The 27,679-nt window shown below is 34.1% G+C and overlaps 1 protein-coding gene across 2 annotated transcripts in view; it reads right to left on the bottom strand.

Moving 5' to 3' along the window:
* Window positions 1-27,679, bottom strand: part of GRID2 (glutamate ionotropic receptor delta type subunit 2) — a 1,351,788-nt gene that overhangs the window by 616,731 nt on the left and 707,378 nt on the right. The window contains exon 3 of one of the 2 annotated variants that reach the window (XM_060094744.1): window positions 14,061-14,345. The exons of the other annotated variant lie outside the window; for it this stretch is intronic. Coding sequence (XP_059950727.1) covers window positions 14,061-14,345 — 285 coding nt within the window. The remainder of the gene's footprint in view (window positions 1-14,060; window positions 14,346-27,679) is intronic. 2 annotated transcript variants of the gene reach the window in all.

The raw sequence follows: 27,679 nt of genomic DNA, 5'->3' as shown, positions 1-27,679 counted from the left end.
TAAAAAAACAAAGACGCATCTAGAGCAGAACAAGAGATAAAAGAGCTGGAATAATAAAGGTATTATGTACTCATTAAATATCCAGGTCAGAAAGTTCCTGAGGATATAAGGTATTCAAGCATGGATTAAACAAAGGTTTAGATCTGATGAAATTTAGCAGATACAGGTAGACATAGAACAGGACTATGTTCGCACTCAAGCAGGCCTTCTCAAACTTTGCTGTGAATCAGAATAGCTTGGAAATCTTATTAAAAATGCAGAAGCCTGGACCCTACCCCAGAACCAGTATGCCTTTAAACTATGTGTCAGAGCAGATCCTTGATTTTGAATTGTTAAGCTGTTGTTTATTTAGTATGAATCACTTAAAAGTGCATCTAAACATGACAGAAAAAAACAAAAATAAATTGAAATAGAGATGTTCAGAAAACACAGTGTGACCAGAGCATAAGACTCCAAATTACTTACAGTCTTAACTTTGAGAAACAAAAGAAACTGTTTCAAAAAAAATTTGTTGAAACAAATTATTGAAAATTATTGAAATTATTGCCTGTCACCAATGCTACCTGCTAAGAATTCAACAGTGAATACCCTTCCCCACACTGAGACAGGCAATAAACAGGTAAACAAAGTAATGCATACAATTCACACTAAGTGCTGGAAAGGAAACAAGGGTGTGCTCCTCGAGAATAACAGGGTGGGAAGAAGGACCTATTTTAGTTAGAATACTCAAGGAGGTTTCCTCTGGAAAACTGGCATTTAAAGTGTGATCTAAAGGATGAGAAGACATTGCCCAGGCAAGGGGATAGGATGAGAGGACGACAGTTTGGGAAGATGCCCAGAGGCAGTGAAGAGCTTGTGTTTGAAGTACCTAAAGGATTTCTGTGTGGTTGTAGTCCAGCTAGCCAGGGGGAGGGCAGAGTTAGTTGAACCTGTGTGGAGAAACTTCAGATTATGTGGATCCTGGTGAGACACAGAAAGAGGTTTTGATTTTATCCTAAGTACAGTTTTAATCTCTTGAAAGTTTTAAGTAGAGGATCTGAATAAGTAGATGATGGGCTATGTGATCATTCAAATTGAGCTTGTAACTGATTTTCCCTTCATTTAAAACAGGATGACTTTTTTAGCTTTTATATTTGACCAGAAATTAAGTACTATATGTATTGTTACTTGGCCAGAAAAGTGATGTGATAAAAGATTGCTATTACGTCTTTGCTTCCTTAGTCTGCAGTTCTGGTTATCACTGACTAAATAAGTGATTATAAAGTTTTTGAAAATTTTTCTGATCTATGAATGAAGAAATATTTATCTTATAGATGTCTTGAAAGATTAATTAGTGAGGGTGATGGGGTGTGTGTCTGCATGGGAGATCCATTGTAGAGTCTAACACATGGTAGGTGCTATTATTGTTAATAATAGTGCACAATTGCTTGTTAAGGGTCCACCCCACCATTCCTCCCCCCACCAATAGGACAGAATTGCCTAAAATTTACTGATGGACAGTTACCCAAAATAGCAAGCATAATGTTTTAGACTCTTGGAATGCAGGAGTTAAATAAACAATAATAATAAACAAATAATAAATAAACAATAATAGTTTTGCTTATTTGCGAATAACATCAAACACTCATGATATACAGCAATTGTAAGTCTGACGTGAAAAGGATCTGAATCATACTATTAGCTGCACTGTGGAAAAGTCATTAAAAGAGAGAGTGGATCTTTGGCTTTGTCAGTTCATGAGTATGATCAACTATCACAATTATTCAGTTACATTATCTGCTTAACTGTTAGTTGGAAAAAATGAGTAAAATGCTACAGGTTACAGAAATTTAAAAGATAAGAGGTGATGCTTGACATCATAAAGCTTCCAGGCCTGTGGGTGTTACTAGATGTTACTCATTGGTAACAGAAAGTTAAACCGTAGTTTCAGTTGTTGCCAGTGATTATTAATTCTACTGACCAGATAATTATAACAACAGCAAGTTAACTCATGAACACAAGATTAGGACAAAAAACAGAAGTCTTTTTCCCCCTGGGCTCTATAAAGCAACTTGTGGTAGCAGAATACGACCTCCCAAAGATGACCAAGTCCTAATCCCTGGAGTCTGTGAATAGGTTAGGGTTACAAAGCAAAGAGGAATTAATGCTCCAGATGACATTAAGGTTGTCAATCTCTTGACCTTAAGACAGGGAGACATCTCCTATTACTTTGGTGGGACTAGTGTAATCACAGCGTCCTTAAACTTAAAAGAGGGAAGCACAAGAGGAGAGTGGAAGGGGGAGCTGACTACTGAAGAATGTGCTGGGCCTTTTGGGAAACTTCAGAGATGACTATTGCTGGCTTTGTGGATGAAAGAAGGAGACCTTGAATGAAGAAATGTGGATAGTCCCTAGAAAATGCAAGAAAATGGGTTCTCCCCAAGAACCTTCAGAAAGGAACACAGCCTTGCTTACTTCTTGATTTTAGCCCACTGCAATCCCATGTCAGACTTCTGATTTACAGAATTGTAAAGTAATAATTTGTATTGGTTAAGCCTCTAAATTTGTGATCACTCATTATACCAGCAATAGAAAACTAATAGAGAAGTATAGTTTAGTCCTTAGGCTGGCATTTTTCAAATTATTGTCTACTGAATTTCATTTTAGGATCATTTGGAGAACTTGTCCTGTCCAAAAGGAAGATTTCTTAGCCTCATCCCATTCCTATGGAATCAGAAATTCTCATGATAAGACCCAGAGATTTTAGCACCTAATAATTTTTAAGAGATCAGTTTGGGAACCAAGGTTCCAATTTCTTAACCTTCTTTCTGTCACAGTCTCCTCTGAGAAAATCATGAAGATCATGGATCCCTTTTCTCCCCAGTAAATGTACATACCCAAAACATTCTGCACACTGCCTAGATTACGGTCTAATCCGTTTGCTTCCCTTAAGGGCGTTATTGGAAAACCTGAAGTAGTATAGTCACTGCCTGTAATGGTTGTTTTTCTATCCATTCTATATAAGAAGGTAGAGTATAGATATTCAACATCTAGTAGTGTGTATTACATCTTATTTAGAGAAACATTTAAAATAAAAATATTAAGAAACTTATAAATACCTTCCTTGATAACCTTTAAGTACTTTCAGCTATTATTTAGACTAACTCTAGTTGTCTTTCAGGCCCAAGAAAAATATCACAAACTGTAGAAGACTGGGTTCCCAGGGAAGTGGAGTCTAAGTTAGAGACTGGAGAATAGGAAGTTTATTAGAGACTACTCTAAGAAATAACACTTGTGCAACAAGGGAAGGGAACAAGGGTCAGCAGAGAGGGAGCTGTGATGCATATCTCAGCAGAGGACTGCACAGAGCTCTGGAAGTGTTATCCCAAGTTAGGGCTGGTGGAAGGAGGGGTTTTATAATCCTGCATAGACTTTGGTCCATGGCTCTCTTCAGCTGAGGGAATTTGGGTGGCACAAGACAGAATGCACTGGAAATTTTCCTTATATTTATGGAGTCAAAGGTTGTTGTTTTGATTTTCAGGGTAATTTGACATGAAAAGTCTTATAAGTCATTGCTAGTCAATATCTCATCTTTATTTTTTAAATTTTAAAAATTATTTTATTTTTATTATTGGGGCATCTTTCTTTTTTAAAACAACATTTTATCTAGGGGAAAACATTACACTTGATGTCAGAAAACCAGGTTTGGATCCTTACTTTGCTACCCACATAGCCGTGTGAACTTAGAATCAATTTCATAGGTGATGTCTGTCATTTTTACCTTCCCAGTATTTTTTCTCCTTTATTCAAATAACAAAACCTCATTTCTCATTTAAGAAACAAACCTGGACCCATCTCTGTGTTCTTCATGTGCACAACCTTCTATATTCATTAATGGATGGTCATGTGTCCCAGGACAGTTAAATGTGAGCTCTCCATATCTTTGGCCTAAGTAATTAGTTCACAGATAGTCACAGGATTCAAACAAAGATTGAAATTTGATATATGGATAATGAAAAAGAAATGGTCATTCTTTTGTATCACAAGTTGTAACGATGCAGTTTTGGAATTGAGAGAGCCAGTGTGTCTAGTGAAAAGCTGAGAATGCAGCCAACGAGTGAAGTGAAACAAAGGCAAGGCAGCTATTTCTTAGACTTCCCATCTACATGAGTCGATCAAAAAAACATTTTTTCTTTTTTTGCTTACCTAGTTTGAAATGAGCTTCTATCACTCACAAGAGAAAGGGTATTGACTAACACATAGTCTTTTGATAAACATCTGGTAGTTTGGTAATGAAGGTGAAGGCACAGTTCCTGTTCTTGAAGTACATCCAGTTTCGTGGAGGGAATAACAATTTAAACAAGTAATTGTTTTAATGTGATTAATGCCAATGAAAGAAATGTAACAAAGGAATGGAAGCTTAGGAAAACAGCTAATCACACTTTATCAAGGCAAAAAGAAAATTATATCACCTAATTACTGGGTTATTCTAATAAAAGGAAATAAGGGGTGTGAAATATTAAAGCAGTTTGTAAATTGCAAATTTCTATGCAATGTGCATTTTCATTATCAAGACTTTATAAACCCAGTCAAATGTCCCACTTGTTCTTAATTTTCTTCTGTTCTCTTTTTCTATGGAAAAATGGAAGACAAACAAAAATCACAATAAGGGCTAAAAGTTGATCTAGGTACTACCTTTATAAATTGATATTCTAGCAACCATCGATTTTTGTGATATCTGATTTGTGTTACCTAGTTAGACCAACTTCCTGCAACTGCTCTCCAAGAGGTAATGGATGATTGAAACACAATGATTTGTTTTATTAAATTGTGTAGAATAATGACTTTATTATGATCACTAATGTAAGACTAAGTTTAATATCTCTACTGAAAATGGCTTATAATGTTAATAGATTAAGGTAGAAAAATCCTAGGTGATATTAGGATCTAATGTATAAGCCCATTTCTAAACAGACCCCCAAACCAGAAATATGATATTTTACTGTTCATCCTAAATCAGTAGTCAGCATCTAAATAGATCTCTTTTGGAATCTAGTCTCTGCTTACTATGTGCCAAGCATGAGCAAAACAATCTCTGCCCTCAATGAGCTTGTTATCTATGCATCTGGTGATAACATAGACCCTATTACAGATAGAAGAATCTTACAATACTACTCATTTTCCAAACTGTCGCTGCAACTTAAATTTAAGTTGCATTTAAGTTGCCACTTAAGTGGCATTCTCTGGAATACATCAAACAGTAATTCTCAGTCTGATCATTGTATTCGAATGACACTTTTAAAATGTTGAATTTGGTAGGAAAAAAGATTTGTCACTGAGGCTTTGCAGGTCTGATTATTTTTTTCCTTCTACTCATCTCTCTCCCTCATTTGAGTAGACTAGGCACATTTAATCATTTTTGATCACTTAATGCATTGAAAACCTCACTTAGCAGGAGACCTCAGTACTTCAGTCAATCTGGGTGTTTCTGAAATTATGACAGAATGCTAAGCTTTAAATTAATATTTAGAATCTTGTGAAATTTTTTTAGATAAAAAGAAATACATCACACTACTGGACGCATGAGATACATCATTAAGTTGAATGGACTTTCCCAACATATGAATGGCAAAGCATAATCTACAATTGCCTTGTTTCCTCAGGGGAAAAAAGGCTTTTAACCAGGGAGTGATTTAAAAATTTTTGTACAGAAGAACCCTTACTGCTAAAGGGATTTGAGTTGTTAATTATTTCCTTGTCATTTGTGATGTATTTAGAAACTAATGATAATATGTGATGTATTTAGAAAATAATGATAATAATGTGCTGTAGGAGATTTTAAGGTGACACAGTCCAGCAATAGGGATCCACTGAGATTCTCTATTTGATAAGAACTTGTGATTTTAACATTAGATCGTAATGTTACATCATGAAAGTCATTTTTACAGTAATGCTAATCAATATTTTTAGAACATTTTACTGATGAACAAATCCAAAATAGTAGAATATATCATTTTTACATACTGACATAATATAACTAATGAAAACAAAATAGTTCAATAAGATGCTTGGATTAATTATATGCTTACTGATGTACATTGAAGCAAATGAGAGAACTGAAAGCTGGAAAGCAGCCAAATGAGTAATAAATCACTTTAAGACTGTCTAGAGAGACAGTTAATAATATTATAGTCATCAGACATTTGAAAACACCCTCAGGGTAATTATAAACATTTGCAATAAATTAAGAGGAATGTGTCCATTTTATTAAACCTACATCAAGTCTGCATGGAGTAAATACTGTGATTCCTAGGAATGCATTCATGCTGATGTCCATCTAATGTTCATTTCAAAGAGTTCTACCATATGACAATTTAATTGTAAGGAAAGGGTGATGTACTGAAGGGTAGTGCTTAAGTACCTCAGGTCATTCAACTATGTACTGACTCTTAATTTGGGATCATTAAATCAGTGCTTGCAGAATGCAATGCAGTCCATATATAATCCATTCATTAATCCTTAAATTTGAATTTATTTCTTTGTTTTCGTGCATATGGATGTCAAAAAATAAATATTTCTGTATATAAAGAGAAATATATTTTCATTTAGTCTTTTCCATTCTAAGATATTCTATCAAAACCTGTTATGTATGTTTAGGTCTCTGATTTTCAGAAATACCTAGTTTAACAAATTATAGTTGATATTTACATATGGCCAGAAGTCTTATTGCAAAATAGAAAAGACTATTCTGAAATCTTAAGAAAATGTCAGAAAGGCTAAGAACATAAAAGAAGTCTAAATTGACCAAAGCAAACAAAAACAAACAAATTGAACTAATGAAGAGTATATTTTAAAAGCAGTTTAAAAGGGTGAATTATAAAGACAAATATTTATAATTTTAAACATCTAAATTATAATTTAATAATACTAAATTAAAAAATTAAATTAATAAGATTAAAATAATCTAATCCATATTTTTTTTCTTATAAGCAAAGTTTCTTTTGATCTGACAAGGAAAGCACATGTGTCTACGTATGCCTACCCTTCACCCAGAGGGTGATCATGTAACTCAGGCTGGTGACTGAGAGCCCACCATGCCCCTGAACAAATTATTTGGTTCTGGAATAAGCACAGGACCCAAAGAGAGCCTGAGATTTTATATGTGGATAAATAGCCATATGTATGATATTGATGTATGGACAAAGGGAAAGGGCCTTTTTCTAGTATAATAATCTGTAAGCCTATGCTTGAAGTCACCAATGCCATCTGTCTAGCTTGAGAATGAAGCAAATACATGAACTGAAGTAGAGATGAGGCTATGGTAAGAGGGTATATTTGACTACTTTCAATTATTTCATGTCTCTATGTCATTACTGTTACAAGCTGCTTAGATCCCTGTCATCATATTACCCCTCCAGGCTCCATAACTGCACCCACAGAATAAATCTACAAATAGGTTCATTCCAATATTAAGCTATGGAACCAATATTTGTTTAGGCAAAGGAAATTAAACAACCCAAATAGCTCTTTAGATGAAATGCACATCAACTTTACTGCTTCTGTCACTCTTGTAAATCAGTTCTATTCAACCCACCCATCCCTGAAATTCAATTTTCCTTTCAATATTCTCAGAATAGAAACCTCCCATTAAAGCAATCTATATGTTTTTATTCTATTTTAAAGATCACCCACTTCTATAACTTTCTGGCTTCTGTACATTGTCAGTTCCAAGACTCCTTGGTTCTGGAATCTAGTTGCTGGCTGTTACATTCAACTAATTCCTTGCTGAGACCTCTCTGACAGTAAGCCTGCCTGGACTACTATCAGTTGCTTCTAATGAGCCTTCCTGGATATTGTATTCCACCTACTTGACCAAACTTCCTCTCAGAGACTTGGTTGAGAGCAGGCTAAGCTAAACAGCAGGCTAAGCAAACTGAGGATGATGCGAAACTGGAAGGGTAGGGCAATATAATGAGTAATATGATAAAGATTTAACATAAAATTTTTAAAAGGCATAAATTATGAGAAAACACAATAAGATACAAGTGGTTTCTGTTTTGCTAAAAAGAGGTAAAGGTCTCACCTCTCTAAGGCAATAAGATAGCATGAGACATACTGTGTAACAAATAAATGTGTCAGATTGTATACAGAAATATTGAAAAAGTAAAACAGATAGGGATAAAGGCATTTAGAAAGGTGGACTATCTAAGAAGCACACATATCAGGTTGAAAATGGTAAATTCTTAGGCAGTAGAAGACTGAGTTCATGGGATGTAATCATTTCTTTACTTATTGATAAATGGTTACAAGCAAAAGCATTACTTATATTATTCTAGAAATGGATCATTTTGTCCAATATATTTTAAGTTTCATATAGAGAAGAGCTTTCTGCCAATTAGAAATGTCCGGTATCCTTATATGAGACAGGCTCCTTCAGAGTACAGTGAGTTCTCTCTTGCTTGGAGGATTCTGTCAGGGGAAACAATGCTACCAATCAAAGATGTTGAAGGAGATACCTGCTGAAATCTCTTGTTTCCAAATGCCTTATCTAGGAACAAAGCTGGCCTTATCAGAAACACTGGGGGGTGTTAAAATATGTATGTTGCTAGGGCCTACCTTGCAAAAATTCTGATTTCAGGGGTCTATGATGGAGCTGAGGTATGATGATGATTAAAAAGCTCTTCTAGTAATTCTGATCTACTACCAAATTTGGGTTCTGGGTGTCCACTACACTCAATTCTAACCTTTTGTCTATGACTCAATAATTGCTAAGTGATCATGATTCAATGATGGTATTTAGTTTACAATTCTGATAGGCAAATTGATTTTTTCCTTTCTTTCTTTCTCTTTACTTCTTTTTACTTTTCAGATATCTAATAGGTTGTTCTGTCTTCTAAATTTTTATTGAGATATAATTTACCTACAATAAAATAAAGAGACCTTACATGTGTAGTTTAAAGAACATTTATTGTGTTCCACTATAACTACCACTCAAAATGAGATACTGAATTTCTGTTACCACACAGAAGTTTCTCTTGTGTCCTTTTCCAGACAGTCCACTCCTGGTTCAGAGATGCAACCACTTTCTGATTTGGATCACCAAGATTAGCTTTGTATGTTACTGGACTTCATATAAAGGGAATAATACAGCATGTACTTCTTTTCTTTCAGGCTTATTTCACTCAAAATTTTGTTGTTGAATATTTCAGCAGTTCATTTCTTCTTACTGCTTAATAGTATTCCGTTGTAGGGACATGCCACAATTCCTTGAACCATTTTCAAAATGATGGCATTTGGGTTGTTTCCAGTTTTGGGCATAATGAATAATGCCAATACTAGCATTCTTACATAAGATTTTGTGAGGATATACATTCTCATTTATCTTGGTAAATACCTGGGAGTGAAATGAGTAAGTCATGTAGTAGATGCATACGTAAATTTGTAACGAACTGCCAAAGAGCTTTCCATAGTGGTTGTACATTTTTACATCCAGCCACAAAGTAGGAGAGTTTCAGTTTGCCACATTCTTGTCTACATGTAGTATTGGACTTTAGCCAGCCTAGTGGGTACCGATTAATAGCTCGTTGCTTGTTTTTTTGTTTTTTGTTTTTTGTTTTTGTTTTTGCCACACCACTCCACTTGCAGGATCTCAGTTTCCTGACCAGGGATTGAACCCAGGCTATGGCAGCGAAAGCCTGAAATCCTAACCACTAGGCCACCAGGGAACTCCCCAGTATCTAGTTTTAATTTGCATACACCTGTGGACTATGTTCAGCACTTCTTCTTGTGTTTATTGGCCATTTATATATCTTCTTACATGAATTGTCTGCACAAACTTTTTGTGCACTTTCAATTGTGTACTTTTATTGGTGTCTTGTTGCTTTGCTGGAGTTTTGTTTAATTCTCTGAGCTCTTTATATAGCCTATGTATTTACATAAGTTTTTCAGATATATGTATTGGAATTTATTCCCCAGGTTGTAGTTTGCCTATTTATTTTCTTAGTGGTGTTTTTTATGAGCAGAAAATTTTAATTAATACAAGGCTCACGCTGCTTGTTGTGCCCTGAGTATTAAAGATCTCTCTCTCTCTAACTCAGGAGCGTAGTGTTTTCTGCCAGCATCTATGAAATTGAGGCAGGCTAACTCGCTAGCTTGCAAGTAGGGTAAAATCTCAGACCCTTCACAGTTCTTGACAGTATCATATTACAACCCCCAGCGGTAAGCAATACTAGGGAATATAGTTTTTCAACTGGAAGTATTGCTCTCTCAATTTAGAAGGGAGAACATATATTGCATAGGCAAGCGGCTATTTCTGCTGAGGGGTCACCCTACTTTGAGCCAGTGACTGCCCTGTTTCCACGTTTTCAACGATAACGAAACCATCCGAATTGACATACAGTATTTTTCCCTGAATGATGTTAACATGTTGAAGATCTGCAGGCTTAAAGTCAGATATTATCTCTCTTTAATAAAAATGATTCTATACATGTCATTTGTAAACTTAAAAAAAATTTCAGTGTCAGAAATTACTCTTATGTTTTTTCTATTGTATCAAAATAGTCCAGTTGTTGAGAGCAGGGACTATGAGGGAGACTATTAGTGTTTGAATTCAGGCTTCTTGGACTTACTTTTGAGTCACCTGACCTCTTAACTACTTTAGCTTTTTTCATTTGTGGTATAATCATGGCCATCACCAGCATCATCACCATCATCTACCTTACAGAGCTTCTGTGAGGATTAAATGAGATGATACATGTAAAGCAGTTAGAACAGAGCTTGGTTACAATACATGTTCTCTGTAAGATTATCCCTTGCTATATTCTTGGGTGATAGCTCACTGCAACCTCTTTATACTCATTATACATGGTTAGGAGTATAGATAGGCTCTGGTCAGACTTTATATCTCAGTTTTGATGCTTCTTAGCCATGTTTTGTGAACAAGTTACCCATCAGTTGTTTCTGTTTTCCTATTTGTAAAATTGTAAATATTATCTATCTCACATAGCTGTTGAGAAAATTCAATGATACAATGTAAAATATTTATTATACTGCCTGAATAAAAATGCTCAGAGATACTATTTTTTAAATATTTTTATTCCTGCAAGACTTGCTCACACTGTCTATTGGAATGGCCGTCTCTCACACACTTAAAGTTAGGTAGGATTCTGAGAGGCAATAATCAAGATCAAAGTCCACCCGTGAAGCCTTCTTTGATCACTGCTGCCTAAATTAAACACTTTCTTCATTGCACACCACTAGCACTCAGTTTGCATCATTCATGACACAACACACTATTTTCTCTATTAAGAGAGTCATATAAATATTTCTCTTTCATTAATTGTAAGCTTCTTAAAAGTAAAGACTACATTCTGTAAAACTTTTAATCTCATGTTTTGTATTTGCACTAAGCAAGTGAGCTATGAACGTTTCCTGAATGACATATTTTTAAAAGTTCAACACTTCCTCTTTTCAAGCCTAGTAAAAAATGTCTTGAATCAATCCATTCAAATAAAGTTTCATTTTTCCCCCTCTTTTCATCCATTTACTTAGAATCAAAGACTTGAATTTTCTTTGTTAAGGAATTTAAAGTAGACTTTTACACTGTGCCCTTAATCATAATTAACTGCTTTGGAAATAAGTGTTTCTCTAATAAACTGGATAAGAAGCCTAGTCTTTTTCTCTAAGTATATTTTTCTAAGTAAAATACATGTTCAATAACATTTGGCTCCAGTAGGCTGCCTGATTCCATCCATGGATGATGCTTAATCCATTCCTTAATGAAAGTAATTCCTGATAACCAAGATAAAAGTCAAGTATAATTCCTATGTTTGAACTTAAAATGAGGACATTGATGAATGGATATGTAAATACATGTAGCCCTCTTCAAGGCACAAGGTATTTGGATAGCTTGATGTTTATTTTGGACTCTAGCCCAGTTCTTTACTAGCAAGATGTATTGTAAGTATCAAAGGAAAATTTTCTTTCATTGAACAAGAGTATTACTGGAAATAATTTTAAAAGTATAAGCAAGGTACTTTTTCATGAATTATTAAATTAAATAATAAATTAAAGTCAAGTTTATCATCAGAGTAAAGGAAAATGTTTTTCATAATTCCTAAAACAAACACTGCTTCTAGCAGAGGATACAAATACTGTGATTATAGCATCTTATTTAGTCAAAGGTAAACAAAAGAAAAGAGAATGAGGAATTTCAAATGTATGTAAATGAGTGTGTGACTATGAATTTAGTGTACATTAAAAAAAATTTACTTCATCAGTAATTAAAATGTCTTTTCTTACAAGCATTTCCTAACTGTAATCCATGTAGGACTTGGAAACAAGCTAACAGGGAATTTTCTTTCCTCATGGACATTTATAATCAAAGAGTAAAGTTCTCATTTTAATGTTGTAAAAAGGTCTTCATCAAAAGTTACTTTTCTTTATTTTACAAGACTATCTTGATAGGACTAACTAAAAAGTGTTTTCTCCCTTTAAAGAAAGATTTAGTGTTTAAAAATTCATTATTTCAAATTATGTTGAGCAGAAGTCATAAGAATACCATTTATGGTTATAAAAACCATAGATAATCTCACTAGAAAAAATTGACAAAAGCATACTCAGTATGTTGATTCCAGAGCTAGAGTTTACTATATTCACTAAATAATCCTATCAGTGACTATCAGATTTGTGTTCCATCTTCACTTTTACTGATGAGCCAATTATTTTTATTTCCTTTTTGTTTATTTTATTCATTTCAGTCTCTTGGTCTTTGTTCTGTGACCCCTCAATAATATGAATTAAGCAACAAAATAAGGATTTCCGTCCTGGGGACAAAGGACTGTGCTTTTAGACAGTGCCACAGACTTACCCATCAAGTTTAATGGAACTCAGCCTCCAAAACCCCATGTGACCTTTGAATATTTAGGGCTAATGTAACTGTCACTTGCTCTCCCTCCCTGGGAGTCCACAGGGGCTCTTATTTGCTGCTTCCCAGATTTCTGCCAACCTGTTTGTGCTCAGTTCTATTGATGCCACTTTTTGGCCCACTCTTGTGTAACTGTTCTCTAATATAGTTCAAAATGCTGAGTAGATTAGGACAAGAGAACTCATTTTTAAATAGTTATTTGCAAGAAAAATAAGTTGCACTGTAGAGTGTAAATCTTCTTAACTTTTTAAAATAAAAATGTAAAAACTAGGCCCATTCATACTGAATAGAAATTTTTTTCTAAGACTCTTTCTTAAGGCAAATCTCTAAGGAAATACATGTTTCAAAATATATGTTCTTTATCAGAATCTTGTTTATTTCCTCTCATTTGAACGTATAGATCTCAACTCCATTTCCTATCTTCCTGATGACAAAAAAAAGAGAGAGAAACTATACTTGAAAATCTCTGGGATCAGTCAGCTAGAAAGCAGGTAGATTAATTCAGGAAAAAATACTTACACAAAAATAATATTTTTGCTCAGTTTTCTTAATGTAACACAAGTAAAAATATTGAGAGAAAGTGTCTTCTCAAAGTATGGCAAATTTAGGTAAAACGCTTTGTGTTTTACTTTAGAAAGTTGAATAAAATAAGTATTTTTATACTACTCAGTATTTGTGTGAGATTTCATTTTGTAGACAATATGCCAGGATAAATATAAAGTGATATAATTTCAGTGACCTTCAAAGAGTTAAGTACTAAGTAGATATTAAATTCTACACGAGGGTGTAAGCAAGATACTTCAGATTTTTTTTTGAACCAAAAAATAGAAAAGGGCAATTTTTTAAATGTTCCAGGATCTGTCCAAAATGATTTTTTCTTATTAGATAGAGATATAAATCTTTTTGAAAGAGGAGAAAGACAGTATTGTTTTTATGACTTTCCATTATTTGAAAGATCGAGATATGAACAAAAGATTGAACTTGAGCTATTAACAAAGTTTTCTGTTGTTGCCACTAGATTTGTAAGAAGAATGTGACAGGACATGAAAACCACAAATAATAATAAGTAAGCTCCTTAAATTTTTCAAGATTTTAACGAAGTTACCTGCCATGCAAATACCAGCTTACAAAGCTCATACCAGCAACAAACACTCACCATATTCACTATCATAGAATATAATTAACTTCTGCCAGGCATATTCTGTGACCACTCTCAGGATAACGTCATTTAAGTAGACAGGTGGCCTAACAGAGAGAGTGTAGTCATCATTCCTGTTGCTCCGGGTGACTCCACAGCCACTTCTTGGGGTCCCAGCTGTTGAGCGCTGAATGAAGAGGTGGGGGATGTGCATGGCATCTGCCAAAGACTGGAGGGACCCAGCTGATGTGCAGCCAATGGAGCTGACCAGGGCCAAGATGCCTTGATTCATGAGTTCACAGGCTGCAAGAAAGCACAGTAATATTCAAACGTCAATAGGTTTCATATATTTTCTCTTTTTGAGGAACAGTGAATAAAGCTTACACAGCTATTCTACAACTATGGAAACATTTTTTTTTAAAGGAACACTCTACATGAGGAGATCCTCCCATTACAAGGTGCTGTTGGAATACAGATCAAGAATTCTATCCTAATTAGCTATTTGACCTCGTGCAAATTTCTCAGCTTCTTTTGGTCTCAGTTTCATCACCTGTAAAGAGGGTAAAATAGCACGAATCTTTCAGGATTATTGTGTGGATGAGAGATAATTCAGTGTCTGTTACTTGTCTCTCGAGTGATAGGCATCCAATTAGAGTGATAGCTATACTTTTAGAATTTTCAATGTATAATTCAGGGAAAAGGTAATTCTTTACTGAGTATATAATACAAGGTTTTAAGAAAAGAGATAATATGCAAACTGGTAAATAAATGAAAGGGGAGATGAAGAGTCTGAGGAAGGAATTTCTAGCCACAGAAAACAGAGCCATTCTGGTATCTAAAACTTTGATGACACTTGTCTCTCCTATGAAACTGGAGAAATGAAAATGTTTTTGTTCTTTTCCTTGTTTATCAGAAACCTCATGGGCCTTCTCTGGCAGTCCAGTGGCTAAGACTTCACCTTCCAGTGTAGGGGGTGTGGGTTCAGTCCCTGGTCAGGGAGTTAAGATCCCACATGCTTCGCAGCCAAAAACCAAAACATAAAACAGAAGCAATATTGTAACAAATTCAGTAAAGACTTTTAAAATGGTCCATATCAGAAAAAAAATCTTTAAAAAAAAAGAAAAAAGAAAACTCATGGTGAAATCAAAAGGGAAAACTCATGGTGTACATTTCAGAAGCTATCTCATTCTGGTTTCCAACTGAACAATTTCTAATTTCTACTATACGGTTTATGATCTCTGTTTTAATTTCATTTTAAGTATTCTGTGTATGCATATACTCTTACTTCAAAACCTATTTAAAACTAGAAAAAAGATAAATTATAAGTAAACGTAAAGACACCACATATATAGAAAAAAAGTTCAGAAGTGATATCTCAGAATGTCAATCTTTGAAGTCAAGAGTTTAGAAATAAAATCAAAAGTAAATTTAGAAAGAATCAAGGCAAAATTACTTCCCTTTGAGAAGCTAAGACAACATAATTGTTGTTCCAGTATTAATTCTAGATTTGATGCATTCTAGATATAACATTCTCAGGATTCAAACTTTATTATAGATTGTACATAATTCTTGAAAAATTTGAAAGAAAAGTTAGACGATAAGTACCTCCATGTGATAAATTGGCCAGTTAATGAAAGCTGACAAAATGAAAGTTTAGAAGTACTATACTAGTGACACACATATAAATATAAAATAAATTTATTATGATTAATGTTAAGCCAACCAACACATACAAAATAAAGTAATAATTACTAGGGACATAATTTTCAAGCATGAGCGAGGTAATATGATTTCAAATAATTGTGAAAGATAGCATCAGGGATCAATGCTTCTTAGACCATAACAGATTGCAGGTGACGTTTCAGTAAAAACCACACATAGAACCTATTTATGTTCATGAATTCAACATTTATACGAAGCAATACAGATTTATAGCTATACTTTCAATGAATTTATGCAAAAACACTCGTCAAAAGTTTGTTTCACTACAGAGGTAAACAAGACTATTGCTTGTTTATATAAGCTAGTAGAAATTCACTTTTTCAAAAAGATTTTGCTTAAAAACTTGGCTCATTTAGCATTTAATATCAAAATAAGAAAAGTGCCTTAAGGTATACACAGCTGAACTCAATCTTTAGATCACAACAATTTAAAGTGATCAAATGAATGTAACATTTTATATAAATTTACCACAAAAGTTATAAAGTTATAAATAGAGAGGTTTGATATGAAAAAATCAGTTTCAGTATTATATTCTGTCACATAAAACAATACATGAAAATTATCTATTTTAATCTTCAGATTTAGAAAGATAAACTCTGAAGAGTCATATATTAATCATTCTTTAACAAATTTGCTTTAGTATATAATTTGTGATTTCCTCCTATCAACTATGTTACTTTTATTAACCTCTGTTAGTGAGAACACAAATTAAGCAAATACTAAAAACAATTATATAAGCAAAATGTGTTATTTTAAGATTATTTGCTATTTGGTATTATCCATCTGCTACACATACTAGCAAGAATAACTGAATTTTCCCTATAAAATCAAAGTAAGAATCATCAAATTTGCAATCAGAAAACCATATAATATTAGATCTGAAAAGTAATTTAGAGATCATGTAGTCCAGAATGGAAAATCAGTTTTAACTGCAATGCCAACCTTGACTGTCAGTATGTTCGCATCCTAGAACACTGTTTGGAGAAGGATTCGGAGACTCAAAAAGAGTAGCAAAATCGAGTTAGATTTCTCATAGGAAGAGACTGGGAGCCTGCAAGTCATAGACATGCATCCCTCTTATAGTGCCCCCAACCTTCAATGGTTTACGGTTGTTAAGAACACACACAACCCCCGCTTCAAAAAAAAAAAAAAAAAAAGCAGGTCTCTAACTCATTGTTCAATAGCCTTTTCACCATAGCAAGCAAGGGATATTTACAAACTTAAATTTTTACATGGCAAAGAAAAGATAGAGCTGTCCATCGGGGAAACCTCAATGGAGATTGCCTATCCTCATGTTTGTAAAAAGCAGTAGTCCCAATATAGAGAGAAAAAAAAAAAGAGCTCACACATCTAAAATAGACTGGTACTTGTTGACAGTTGGAAACATTAAGAATAGGTCTGCAAGGCAACCTGGCAGAGCTATATATGATGCCCATTGTGTCCATTTTACCAAAATAAAATGTTGGTTGAAGCAGAGAAATTGATTTCCTCTGGGCATCGACCCTTCCTAGGGCCCTATATAAAAGTTAGTATAAAAAAAGAGACTCATGAGAGCAGAAGACAGATTTGAGAAAATAAAGGGCTATACCAAGAACAGAAGCAAAGTCTAGTGAAGCAGTCTATCTTCTACTATAAGAATTCCATGTCTTGACTGTTAGAGGACTGCAATATTTAGAGTTTTAGTTACATACAATGCACACGTTAATTCATTACATACAGGGTGAAAACTGAATTTGAAATATCAGCATGTTTATGTGTGTATCCACCACTGTTTTATTATAAGAATCTAAGCCAAGGATTTCTCAATGGCATGCTGCTTTCCCACTGATTACTTCAAGCCCTGTGATTTGCTTAAATTATGCATGCATGTACTCACACACCTCCGAACATATAGAGGATATTGAACAGCTTGCTGGTTTTGTGACTCCAGCTGTCTGAAATTGTAACACTATCAAAGATGTTTGCAGCCTGCATTAATTGCTGAAAGCATACCTTTTTTCCTCTTCTTTTCTTTCCTCCCTCCCTCCCTTCCTTCCTTCCCTCCTTCCTTCTTTCCTCCCTCCCTCCCTTCCTTCCTTCCCTCCTTCCTTCTTTCCCTTCCTTCTTTCTTTCTTGTGTTCCTTCTTTCTTTTCTTTTTCTTTCTTTCTTTCTAATAGCAACTGCAATTAGCAACACTTTCACCCTTTTTGGTCATTAGGCAGTTATGGAAATGAAGTTCTCTGTCTAAATATATAAGTTTAAGTTAAATGATATTCATGTGCACTATTTTTTCATTTCTGAAGCTAACCAGTTTGTCTTATTTTTTTATTAAGTAAAGTAAGATTAAAATAAAATCTATCAAGGGTTTTGAAACTGATTATATGTTATTCAATATCCAATGAGAACTCAGTAAGTAATTTTGGATAGCACCATCCTTCTTGAATACACTTATCCCCTGTGACGTTTCTTCTGACTTATTTATATTGACCAATTTGTCCTGATATAACATCTTCTAGTGATTTTAAGTCACATCAGGACTTCTGCACATTCAATTCATAGACTTATTCTTCAACACTTAATTATCAACTTTCAACAATGGGCCAGGAACTTCTTTGAAGACTAGATAATATATATGGCAGGTTCTATCCTCAAAGAGCTCCCTATTTACTTACCATATTGTTTCCAAAATCTCCCTGGCAACAGAATTCAAAGTAGAGATTTAACACAGTTGACTAACTTCATTCCTAGAGGTTCTACTGGTAGTCATGTATTTGCATTATGATATGTTATCTGAGTAGTTCTGAGGTGTAACCCTTTCTGGAACACATAAATAAGTCTGGTGGATTGTAACTGCAATGCTCTTTGAGGTGACTTGCAGAACATCTAATATTCGTTGACTTTCCTTTCCTTTTTCCCAATAATATTGTTGACAATATAACCATAACTGGAGAGCAGAACTTCCCTACTTTTCTAATTTTCTTAGTTTGTGAGTGGGGATGAGGTATAGGAAAAGAGGATACACAGAGTTAATAAGAATAAAAGTATCTCAAAAAGTGACCCTTGGGCCTCCCTGGTGGTGCAAGTGGTTGAGAGTCCGCCTGCCGATGCAGGGGATACGGGTTCGTGCCCCGGTCTGGGAGGATCCCATATGCCGCGGAGCGGCTGGGCCCGTGAGCCATGGCCGCTGAGCCTGCGCGTCCGGAGCCTGCGCGTCCGGAGCCTGTGCTCCGCAACGGGGGAGGCCACAACAGTGAGAGGCCCGCATACCGCAAAAAAAAAAAAAAAAAAAAAGTGACCCTTATCTTCTTTCTATTTACAGTAATAAACTAAGAGGATTTCATTCTTTCATGTTTCTCTGACTCAGACGTAACATATAATATTTACACAATTCAACAAAAAGAATAAAATACCTAGGAATAAACCTACCTAAGGAGGCAAAACACCTGTATGAAGAAAACTATAAGATACTGATGAAAGAAACCAAAAATGACACAAACACATGGAGAGATATATTATGTTCTTAGATTGGAAGAATCAATATTGTGAAAGCGACTATACTACCCAAAGAAATCTACAGATTCAATGCAAACCCTATCAAATTACCAATGGCATTCTTCACAGAACTGGAACCAAAAATCTTAAAATTTGTATGGAGACACAAAAGACTCCAAACAGCAAAGCAATCTTGAGAAAGAAAAATGGAGGTGGAGGAATCAGGCTCCCTGACTTAACACTATACTACAAAGCTACAGTAATCAGGACAATATGGTACTGGCACAAAAACAGAAATATAGATCAATGGAACAGCATAGAAAGCCCAGAGATAAAAGCATGCACCTATGGTCACCTAATCTATGACAAAGGAGGCAAAAATATACAATGTTGAAAAGAGAGCCTCCTCATTAAGTTGTGCTGGGAAAACTGGACAGCTACCTGTAAAAGAATAAAATTAGAACACTCCTTAACACCATACAAGAAAATAAACTCAAGATGGATTAAAGATCTAAATGTAAGGCCTGACACTATAAAACTCTTAGAGGAAAACATAGGAAAAACATTCTTTGACATAAACCACAGCAAGATCTTTTCTGGGCCACCTCCTACAGTAATGAAAATAAAAACAAAAATAAACAAATGGGGCCTAATTAGACTTAAAAGCTTTTGCTTTTAAGGAAACCATAAATAAGATGAAAAGACAACTCTCAAAATGGGAGAAAATATTTGCAAATGAAGCAATTGACAAAGGATTAATCTCCAAAATATACAAAGAGCTCATGCAGCTCAATATCAAAAAAAAACAACCCAATCAAAAAATGGGTGGAAGACCTAAATAGACATTTCTCTAAAGAAGACATACAGATGGCTACAAACACATAAAAAGATGCTCAACATCACTAATTATTAGAGAAATGCAAATGCAAATTACAATGAGGTATCACCTCACACTGGTCAGAATGGCCATCATCAAAAAATCTACAAACAGAAAGTGCTGGAGAGGGTGTGGAGAAAAGGGAACCCTACTAAACTGTTGGTGGGAATGTAAATTAATACAGCCACTATGGAAAGCAGTATGGAGGTTCCTTAAAAAACTAAAAATAGAACTACCATATGAGCCAGCAATCCCACCTCTGGGCATATACCCTAAGAAAACTATAATTCAAAAAGATACTTGCACCCCAATGTTCACTGCAGCACTATTTACAATAGCCAGGACATGGAAGCAACCTAAATGTCCATCAACAGAGGAATGGATAAAAAAGATGTGGTACATATATACCATGGAATATTACTCAGCCATAAAAAGGAAGGAAATTGGGCCATTTGTAGAGGTGTGGGTGGACCTAGATACTGTCATACAGAGTCAAGTAAGTCAGAAAGAGAAAAACAAATATCATATATTTATGCATATATGTGGAATCTAGAAAAATGTTATAGATGATCTTATTTGCAAAGCAAAAATAGAGACAGAGACGTAGAGAACAAATGTATGGATACCAAGGAGGAAGCGGGGAATGGGAGGAATTGGGAGATTGGGATTGACACATATACACTATTGATACTATGTATAAGATAGACAACTAATGAGAATATACTGTATAGCACAGGGAGCTCTACTTAATGCACTGTGGTGACCTAAATGGGAACGAAATCCAAAAAAGAGGGGATATATGTATATATATAGCTGATTCATTTTGCTGTACAGTAGAACTTAACACAACATTGTAAACAAACTCTACCCCAATAAGAATTAATTTAAAAAATAAAATGTATGCAGTTTCTCTGATATGTTTTATAATATCTGAAATCTGGACATATTTCAGAATTGATCAACGCATTTAATATGATGGATTATTTTTCTTGAAAAATCATTAATCAATATTGAATTTTATTTATTTATTTATTATTATTTTTTTTTGCGGTACATGGGCCTCTCACTGTTGTGGCCTCTCCCGTTGTGGAGCACAGGCTCCGGATGCGCAGGCTCAGCAGCCATGGCTCATGGGCCCAGCCGCTCCGCGGCATATGGGATCCTCCCAGACCGGGGCACGAACCCGTATCCCCTGCATCGGCAGGCGGACTCTCAACCACTGCGCCACCAGGGAGGCCCAATATTGAATTTTATCATCAGTAAGCTCTTATAGATGAGAAAATAAGGTAAGTTTACATGGCAAAAGAGATAGATTTGTACTCTTTCTACAAGAGCTGAATTTAATTTAACTATTTTTTCTATTTCATTCATTAACGAATCACAAGCATAGTATTTATAATTGCTTATTTCCTTTTTCATCTACCAAAACACACCTGACCTTTGCTTTTATAGTTGTAAGAGTATAGTAACACAAACCAGTTTCAGCCTGTCCAGATATTTAGCATTCTTCGTAAATTATGATTTTCAGCAACCATCTGAGAGGTGGCATATTAAAGGTGGGTTTAATTTGACATGATTAATGTAGTTTGCCAAAAATACAATTATTTGAAACAAATTCTTTTAAATAAAGATGGTCTTTATATATATAGTGTTACAAGTCCAATTTAATCATAATTATCTACTTAGGAAGTGAGAATATGGAAAAATTCATTTAATTATAATTAAAAAGCATTAAGACAATTTTTTCTTACAAAGAATATGAATGGCTAAAATGGTTGATTACCAGTCATCAAATGAACTCAGCTGAACAATTTTCAGTCAACTATTTTTTCAGTCATCTGTTGCCATCACGAACCTTTAGTTATAATTCATAATCTAAGCCTTAGATGGACTAAACATTTAACCTAGGACCTACTATAAGTCATTTTATTTTTCCATTTACTGTTCATAACAACCCTGTATAGAAGAGTTTTATTTTTCTCATTTTGAATAAACTGGCTCAGTTTGAATGTATGAAGTTAAATACATGGTCCAAATTCATACCATTAGTAAATGGCAGAGCTGGGATTCAGACCTGGCACAGACTTCAATGCCTGGGCCATAAGAAGTAGAAAATAGCTGTTTTTAAAGATAAAGGCCCATATAAATAACTGGAAGACACATAACTCTCTCTTACTACAAGATTCAGAAAATGTCAGCCTCCCAGATGTAAAAGAGAAAGTATAATGATTTTGATACCATTCTCTTTTTTTTTTCCTTTTGGATTTGGGATTAAGGCATTACCTCTATACTTTCAGCTCCAAATACGTAGATTATATACAAAATATTTGGCCAAGGATGAGAAAAGCTACTGAGAAGCAACAATGAAATATTAAGTATAATTCCAGTCAAGCCCTAGAGTGGTTTTACCAACAATGATTTGATAAAAATGATAAAAACTATTGCCTAAATATTACTTTATCTATGTATATATGTTTGGAACTTTCAAAATGTTTTTATATTCATTTTACCATTTTATCGACATGATTATATTGAATAAATTTCTATCCTCATTTATTGAACACTAAATTCTGTCTTATTCTTACGTTTTCAGTAAGTAGTGGAGACAAGGCTGGAACCTGGATTTTATGATATTAGTATGTACTTTACAACCTTTCAATTATGTATTTCCACAGCCTCCTATTTTATAAAAATTCATATTAGCCCCCTCTCCTTTTAATGTTAGTTTGGTAATTATGCAATGGACACACATATTTATGTACATATACATCTATATGTTGCATACGTCAAATGTATACACTATACAAGGCAAGTGTCAGGTACTCAGGATGAAAGGGTCAAAAATAGGTAAGTGTATAATGGGAGAGACATAAGATGTTCACATGAATGTATAATGATGTGGTAAGTAGCGGTTAGGTCAAAAGGAGTCATTAGTCTATAGTAGCTCAAAAGCATTTTTCCTAGACTATGAGTTGGGAATACGAAGAATAAGTAGTGAAAAGGAGTTACCTTGATGAAAAGGGGTGAAGAGAATATTTCCAACTAGAAGAAATATAATGTGGTAGATGCTTTCTGCCACAGAAAGATGCTGTGGTAGAAAGACCATGTATTACCTAAGAGGCAGAAGGAAGAAGCAGGTAGCTAGAGTACAGAGACCACGATGGAGAGTGCTGTAAGATGAGGATGGAAGGATAGGCAACAAATGTGACCTTTGAATGGGTTTGTCTTTTTGTCATTAATTTGAAGGAAAGTGTCACATATTTTCAGTATCAGCCCTTTATCTGTTATTTATATGTTAAAATAGCTCTCTTTACTCTTCCTGTATTTTAAATCTATGTACAGTTTAGAAGATTTAAGATTATTATACAACCAAATTGGTCAATCTTTGACTTTTGGGAATATTTTGCTTAATATCACGTGTAGAAAGGCCTTCCTCCCACAGCCTATGGACTTATAAAATGATAAATTTATCTAAAACAACATCTTCACCATCCTATACCCTATGACTGATCACCAGCTGACAGAAGTTAGGACTCCTGGAAAGATAGCTATAGGACTTTAAGAAACTACATGAGTGCAGAATGTTATATTTAGTTGATACAGGTAAAATTTGATCTTTGTCTGCATAATCCCAGCTAACAAAGAGTGAGGATTAAACACAATTGTGACAAGAATAGTAATCCATATTACACTATATGTCTGTCTTTGAAACTTTTCCCATCGTTTTACAGACATTCTAGTTATTAAAATTATTATTCTTTTATAATATGGCACATCCTGGATTTAGAACTGATTCTTTCAAGACAAGTGACAGAATATTAATATACTCCAGCAAATTAAATATTATAAGAATAAGAAGATCTTGGTAAAAAATATGATGAACTATGTGTTCAGTCCAATCTATATCACCACTAACCCAATTACTAAAACTGTCTCCAAGCTGGTGTGATTTCATAGCCTTCAGCTTAACCTTTCTCCAATCATCCACATTGTAAACAAGTATTATCTATTTTTTTAGATCTCACTAAGTCATTTCTGTGTCTTAAAGGACATCAATAAAAGACTGAGGAGCTATTACAGACTGGAGGAACTAAGGAGAAATGACAACTAAATGCAATATGGGATCCTGAATAAAATTCTAGAACAGAAAAAAGTTATTAAGGAAATTGATGAATTTTGAGTAAGGTCTGTAGCTCACTCAGTAATATTGTATTAGTGTTAACTGCCTGTCCTTGATAATTGTACTATGACTAGGTAAGACATTAATATCAGGGGAAGGGGGTGAGAAATACAAAGGAACTCTGCACTATTTTTTCAATTTTTCTATAAATCTAAAACTACTTGAAAATTAAAAGTTAAACACAGATAAAACAGCCAGTGACTTCCAACTTCTTCAAGAAAAGCTTAAGCTCTTGGCGTGGTGTTCAAAGCCCTTCACGATCTGGCCCCAGTCTACAGTTTCATGTTTACCTCTATCTCCTGTTCTTTGCCATCACATCTGCCTACCATTCCACACATTCTCCTACTGCCATGCTATTTATACTATGATTTCTATTATTTTTCCAGCAGTCTAGGAGCCTATACAAATAATTTTTTTTGACATATTAACAATACTGAGTCTTCTGATTTATTACCATGGTATATTTACTGTGGTAAATACCTTCATTTAATTCAGTCAAATTTTTTATAAGCAATATTTTGTAGTATTCAGTAAACAGGTCTTCCTTTCCTTCGACATATTTGTTGCTAAGTATTTTTTATATTTATATTCTATTGTAAATGAAACTGTACTTCAATAAAAATACTTATTACCTAGACAAAAAAATAAACTTTTAAATTTTAATTTAATTTTTCATGGCTAGAGTATAGAAATACATCAGATTGCTGCATACTGATTTTGCATTACAGAATCTTATTAAACTCACTTATTAGTTTTAGTTTCCTTTTTTTTTGTAGATTCAGATAGTCATGTAATCTTCAAATAAAGGCATTTGTACTTCTTCCTTTCTAATCTGTGTACCTTTTTATTTCCTTTTTATGCCTATTGCACTGGCTAGTACCAGTACAATGTTGAATATACATGGTAAGAACAGCCGCTTTTTCCTTGTTCATGATCTTGGGAGAAAAACATTTGGTCTTTGAATACTAGCTTGTTGGGAGTGTTTGTTGATTTTTATCTGTTGCTTTTTTGTTGTTGTTTTCTATATCATTGATTTCCACTCTGATGTTTATAATTTCCTTTTTTGCTGCTTAATTTGAGTTTAGTTTGCTCTTCTTTTTCTAGGGTAGAATCTGTGATCACAAATTTTAGACCTTTCTTTTGTTCTAATATAGGTTATTTAGTCCTTTACATTTTTTTTTAATGTACTGCTTTAGTCTAAACTTTTTCTGCTAAATTTCCCTTATTATTCATTTATGTTATTCACCTTTCCTGCTCGCATACTAAGTACAGTTATTTTTGTTGTTTCTGTCTGACAGTTCCAACATCTGGGGTAATTACCTACTTGCATGCCAGTCTTCTGGATTATACACTGTCTTCTCCAATGGTTGTTTGAAACCCAGTTCTTAGAATCTTGTAAATTCAATCATAGTTTGTTAATTACATTTAGACAGAGTTTACGGATTTGAAAGAGTGCACTGCTTTGACTATCAGTAGGAATAATTTTATTTCTTTTACTAATATTTTATTCCTTGACAGCAATGACATTCAGGCACACTAATTGTATGAATAAAAAAAAATCACTCATCTTAAGGGAGCTTTCTTATAAGCCCCCTAGGCCCTGTATAAGCTCACGCCTGGTCACAACTCTGAACCTAACCCTATTACATTCAGCCTTGCTCATTCTACTTTAGCCACACAGGGCTTTTTTCTCTTCATTGCAGCCTCTTTTCTCTGTTTCTTTTACCTGGGTGCTTTTTACTCATATATTCTTTCATCTTATTCCCTCATGCTAAGCCTATGCTATTGCAGCCTCTCTTTCAATAGCATCCCTGTTACTCTCTATCTTGTGACTCTAATTTTTCCTTAACATTTATCATCATCTTACTACATACCTATTTGTTTCTATATTTTCAGTCTTTCTTCCCAAGAAAATATAAGCTACATCAGAACAGGAGCTTTGTGTCCTTTGCACAAAACCTAGAACAAAGATTAGTCTCCATAGGCATTGAATGAATTGCATGAATGAATGAATGAACAACTGAATGAATGGTGTAGTTGCAGTCTGATCTCCAAAGTGGATACAAAATAAAGTAGCTTACTTACATTACAAATTACACTACTACTTTTAGTCTTCATAGCACATTAATGTTACTCAAAGTCTGCCTGTTTCATGGAAGCAGTCTACTCTTGCTGATAAAGAAGAATCCTAAATGGAGTTGACAAAAGTAGCAGGGGAGAAGTGAGAAGAAGTTGTCCTTCATAACAAAGGTGTTGTTTAGCATTCCCTACATGCACTATTTAGAAACATCAATATTCCTTTGTAATAGGACTAGCATAAATAAGTTCCATGAAAGCAGAGATGTTGTGCTTTTTTTTTTTTTACTCAGATATTCTTGGCATATAGGGGACCTCAGTAAATATTTACCTCAGTAAATATTTCTTAAAAGCATGAATACAATATAATATGTAAGAGATTAGAACATTTAATATGTCTTTAAAAACAATATTCTCCATGGATGCTTTTGTAGCAGTAATACATCAAATACAGTCTGTTACCTCTTTAGTCTATAAACATATGTAATAGATTAGAACATTAAATATGTCTTTAAAAACAATATTCTCCATGGATGCTTTTGTAGCAGTAATACATCAAATACAGTCTGTTACCTCTTTAGTCTACAAACATTCAGTTAAAAATTTAATATGATTAAAATAATATTTTAATAATGTGTATGTTTCAGATGATTTTAAACTAAACAGAACCTATGGTTTTTAAGTGAACTAAAATGACTACTTGTATGCTTTATTGTAGCAAATATGAAAATTCATAATTTTCTAATGTAATATATTCCAATTAATTTCAAAACTATTTTAATTTTCTTCTCAGTCTTTAATATGTGATTTTATCTTGATCTGATTCAGACATATATTTGGCAACAGCAGCTAGATCACAGTTATCCATTTGTGAATCTATCACCACTATTACAATTTATGGATAATCACATGTCACTTAGCATAAAATGCACTTGGATTTATTCTCTGCCAGGAAGTAATCTTTTACCATCTGCAGTTTGTTATCATATTCTAATTTCACTAATAATGCCTTTCAACATAGTATCAGAAGCATTTCTATTCCTGGGGAAAAAATGTCTATGTACTTTACAGAACTATGAAACAGTTCATAAGGTCAAAAACACTATTTAATAGTTAGCTTGGCCACTGCTAGCAGCAATTATGAAGTGAAAGGAGATAATTCCTGAAAAGCATGGAATAAAATGTGTGGCAACTTTTTCAAAAGACAGCTTTTCACTAAGTCATATGGCCTCTTTTATAAGTTTTTGTGGTTCTGTTTTTTTTGTTTTGTTTTTTTTTAAAGCAGCGCTGTGAAAGTTATTGAAAAGGCC

This window comes from Mesoplodon densirostris, chromosome 1 (genome assembly GCF_025265405.1).
Source record: "Mesoplodon densirostris isolate mMesDen1 chromosome 1, mMesDen1 primary haplotype, whole genome shotgun sequence".
Taxonomy (NCBI): domain Eukaryota; kingdom Metazoa; phylum Chordata; class Mammalia; order Artiodactyla; family Ziphiidae; genus Mesoplodon; species Mesoplodon densirostris.
The sequence above is the reverse complement of the archived record's forward strand: the minus strand, read 5'-3'. Positions and strand labels throughout refer to the sequence as shown.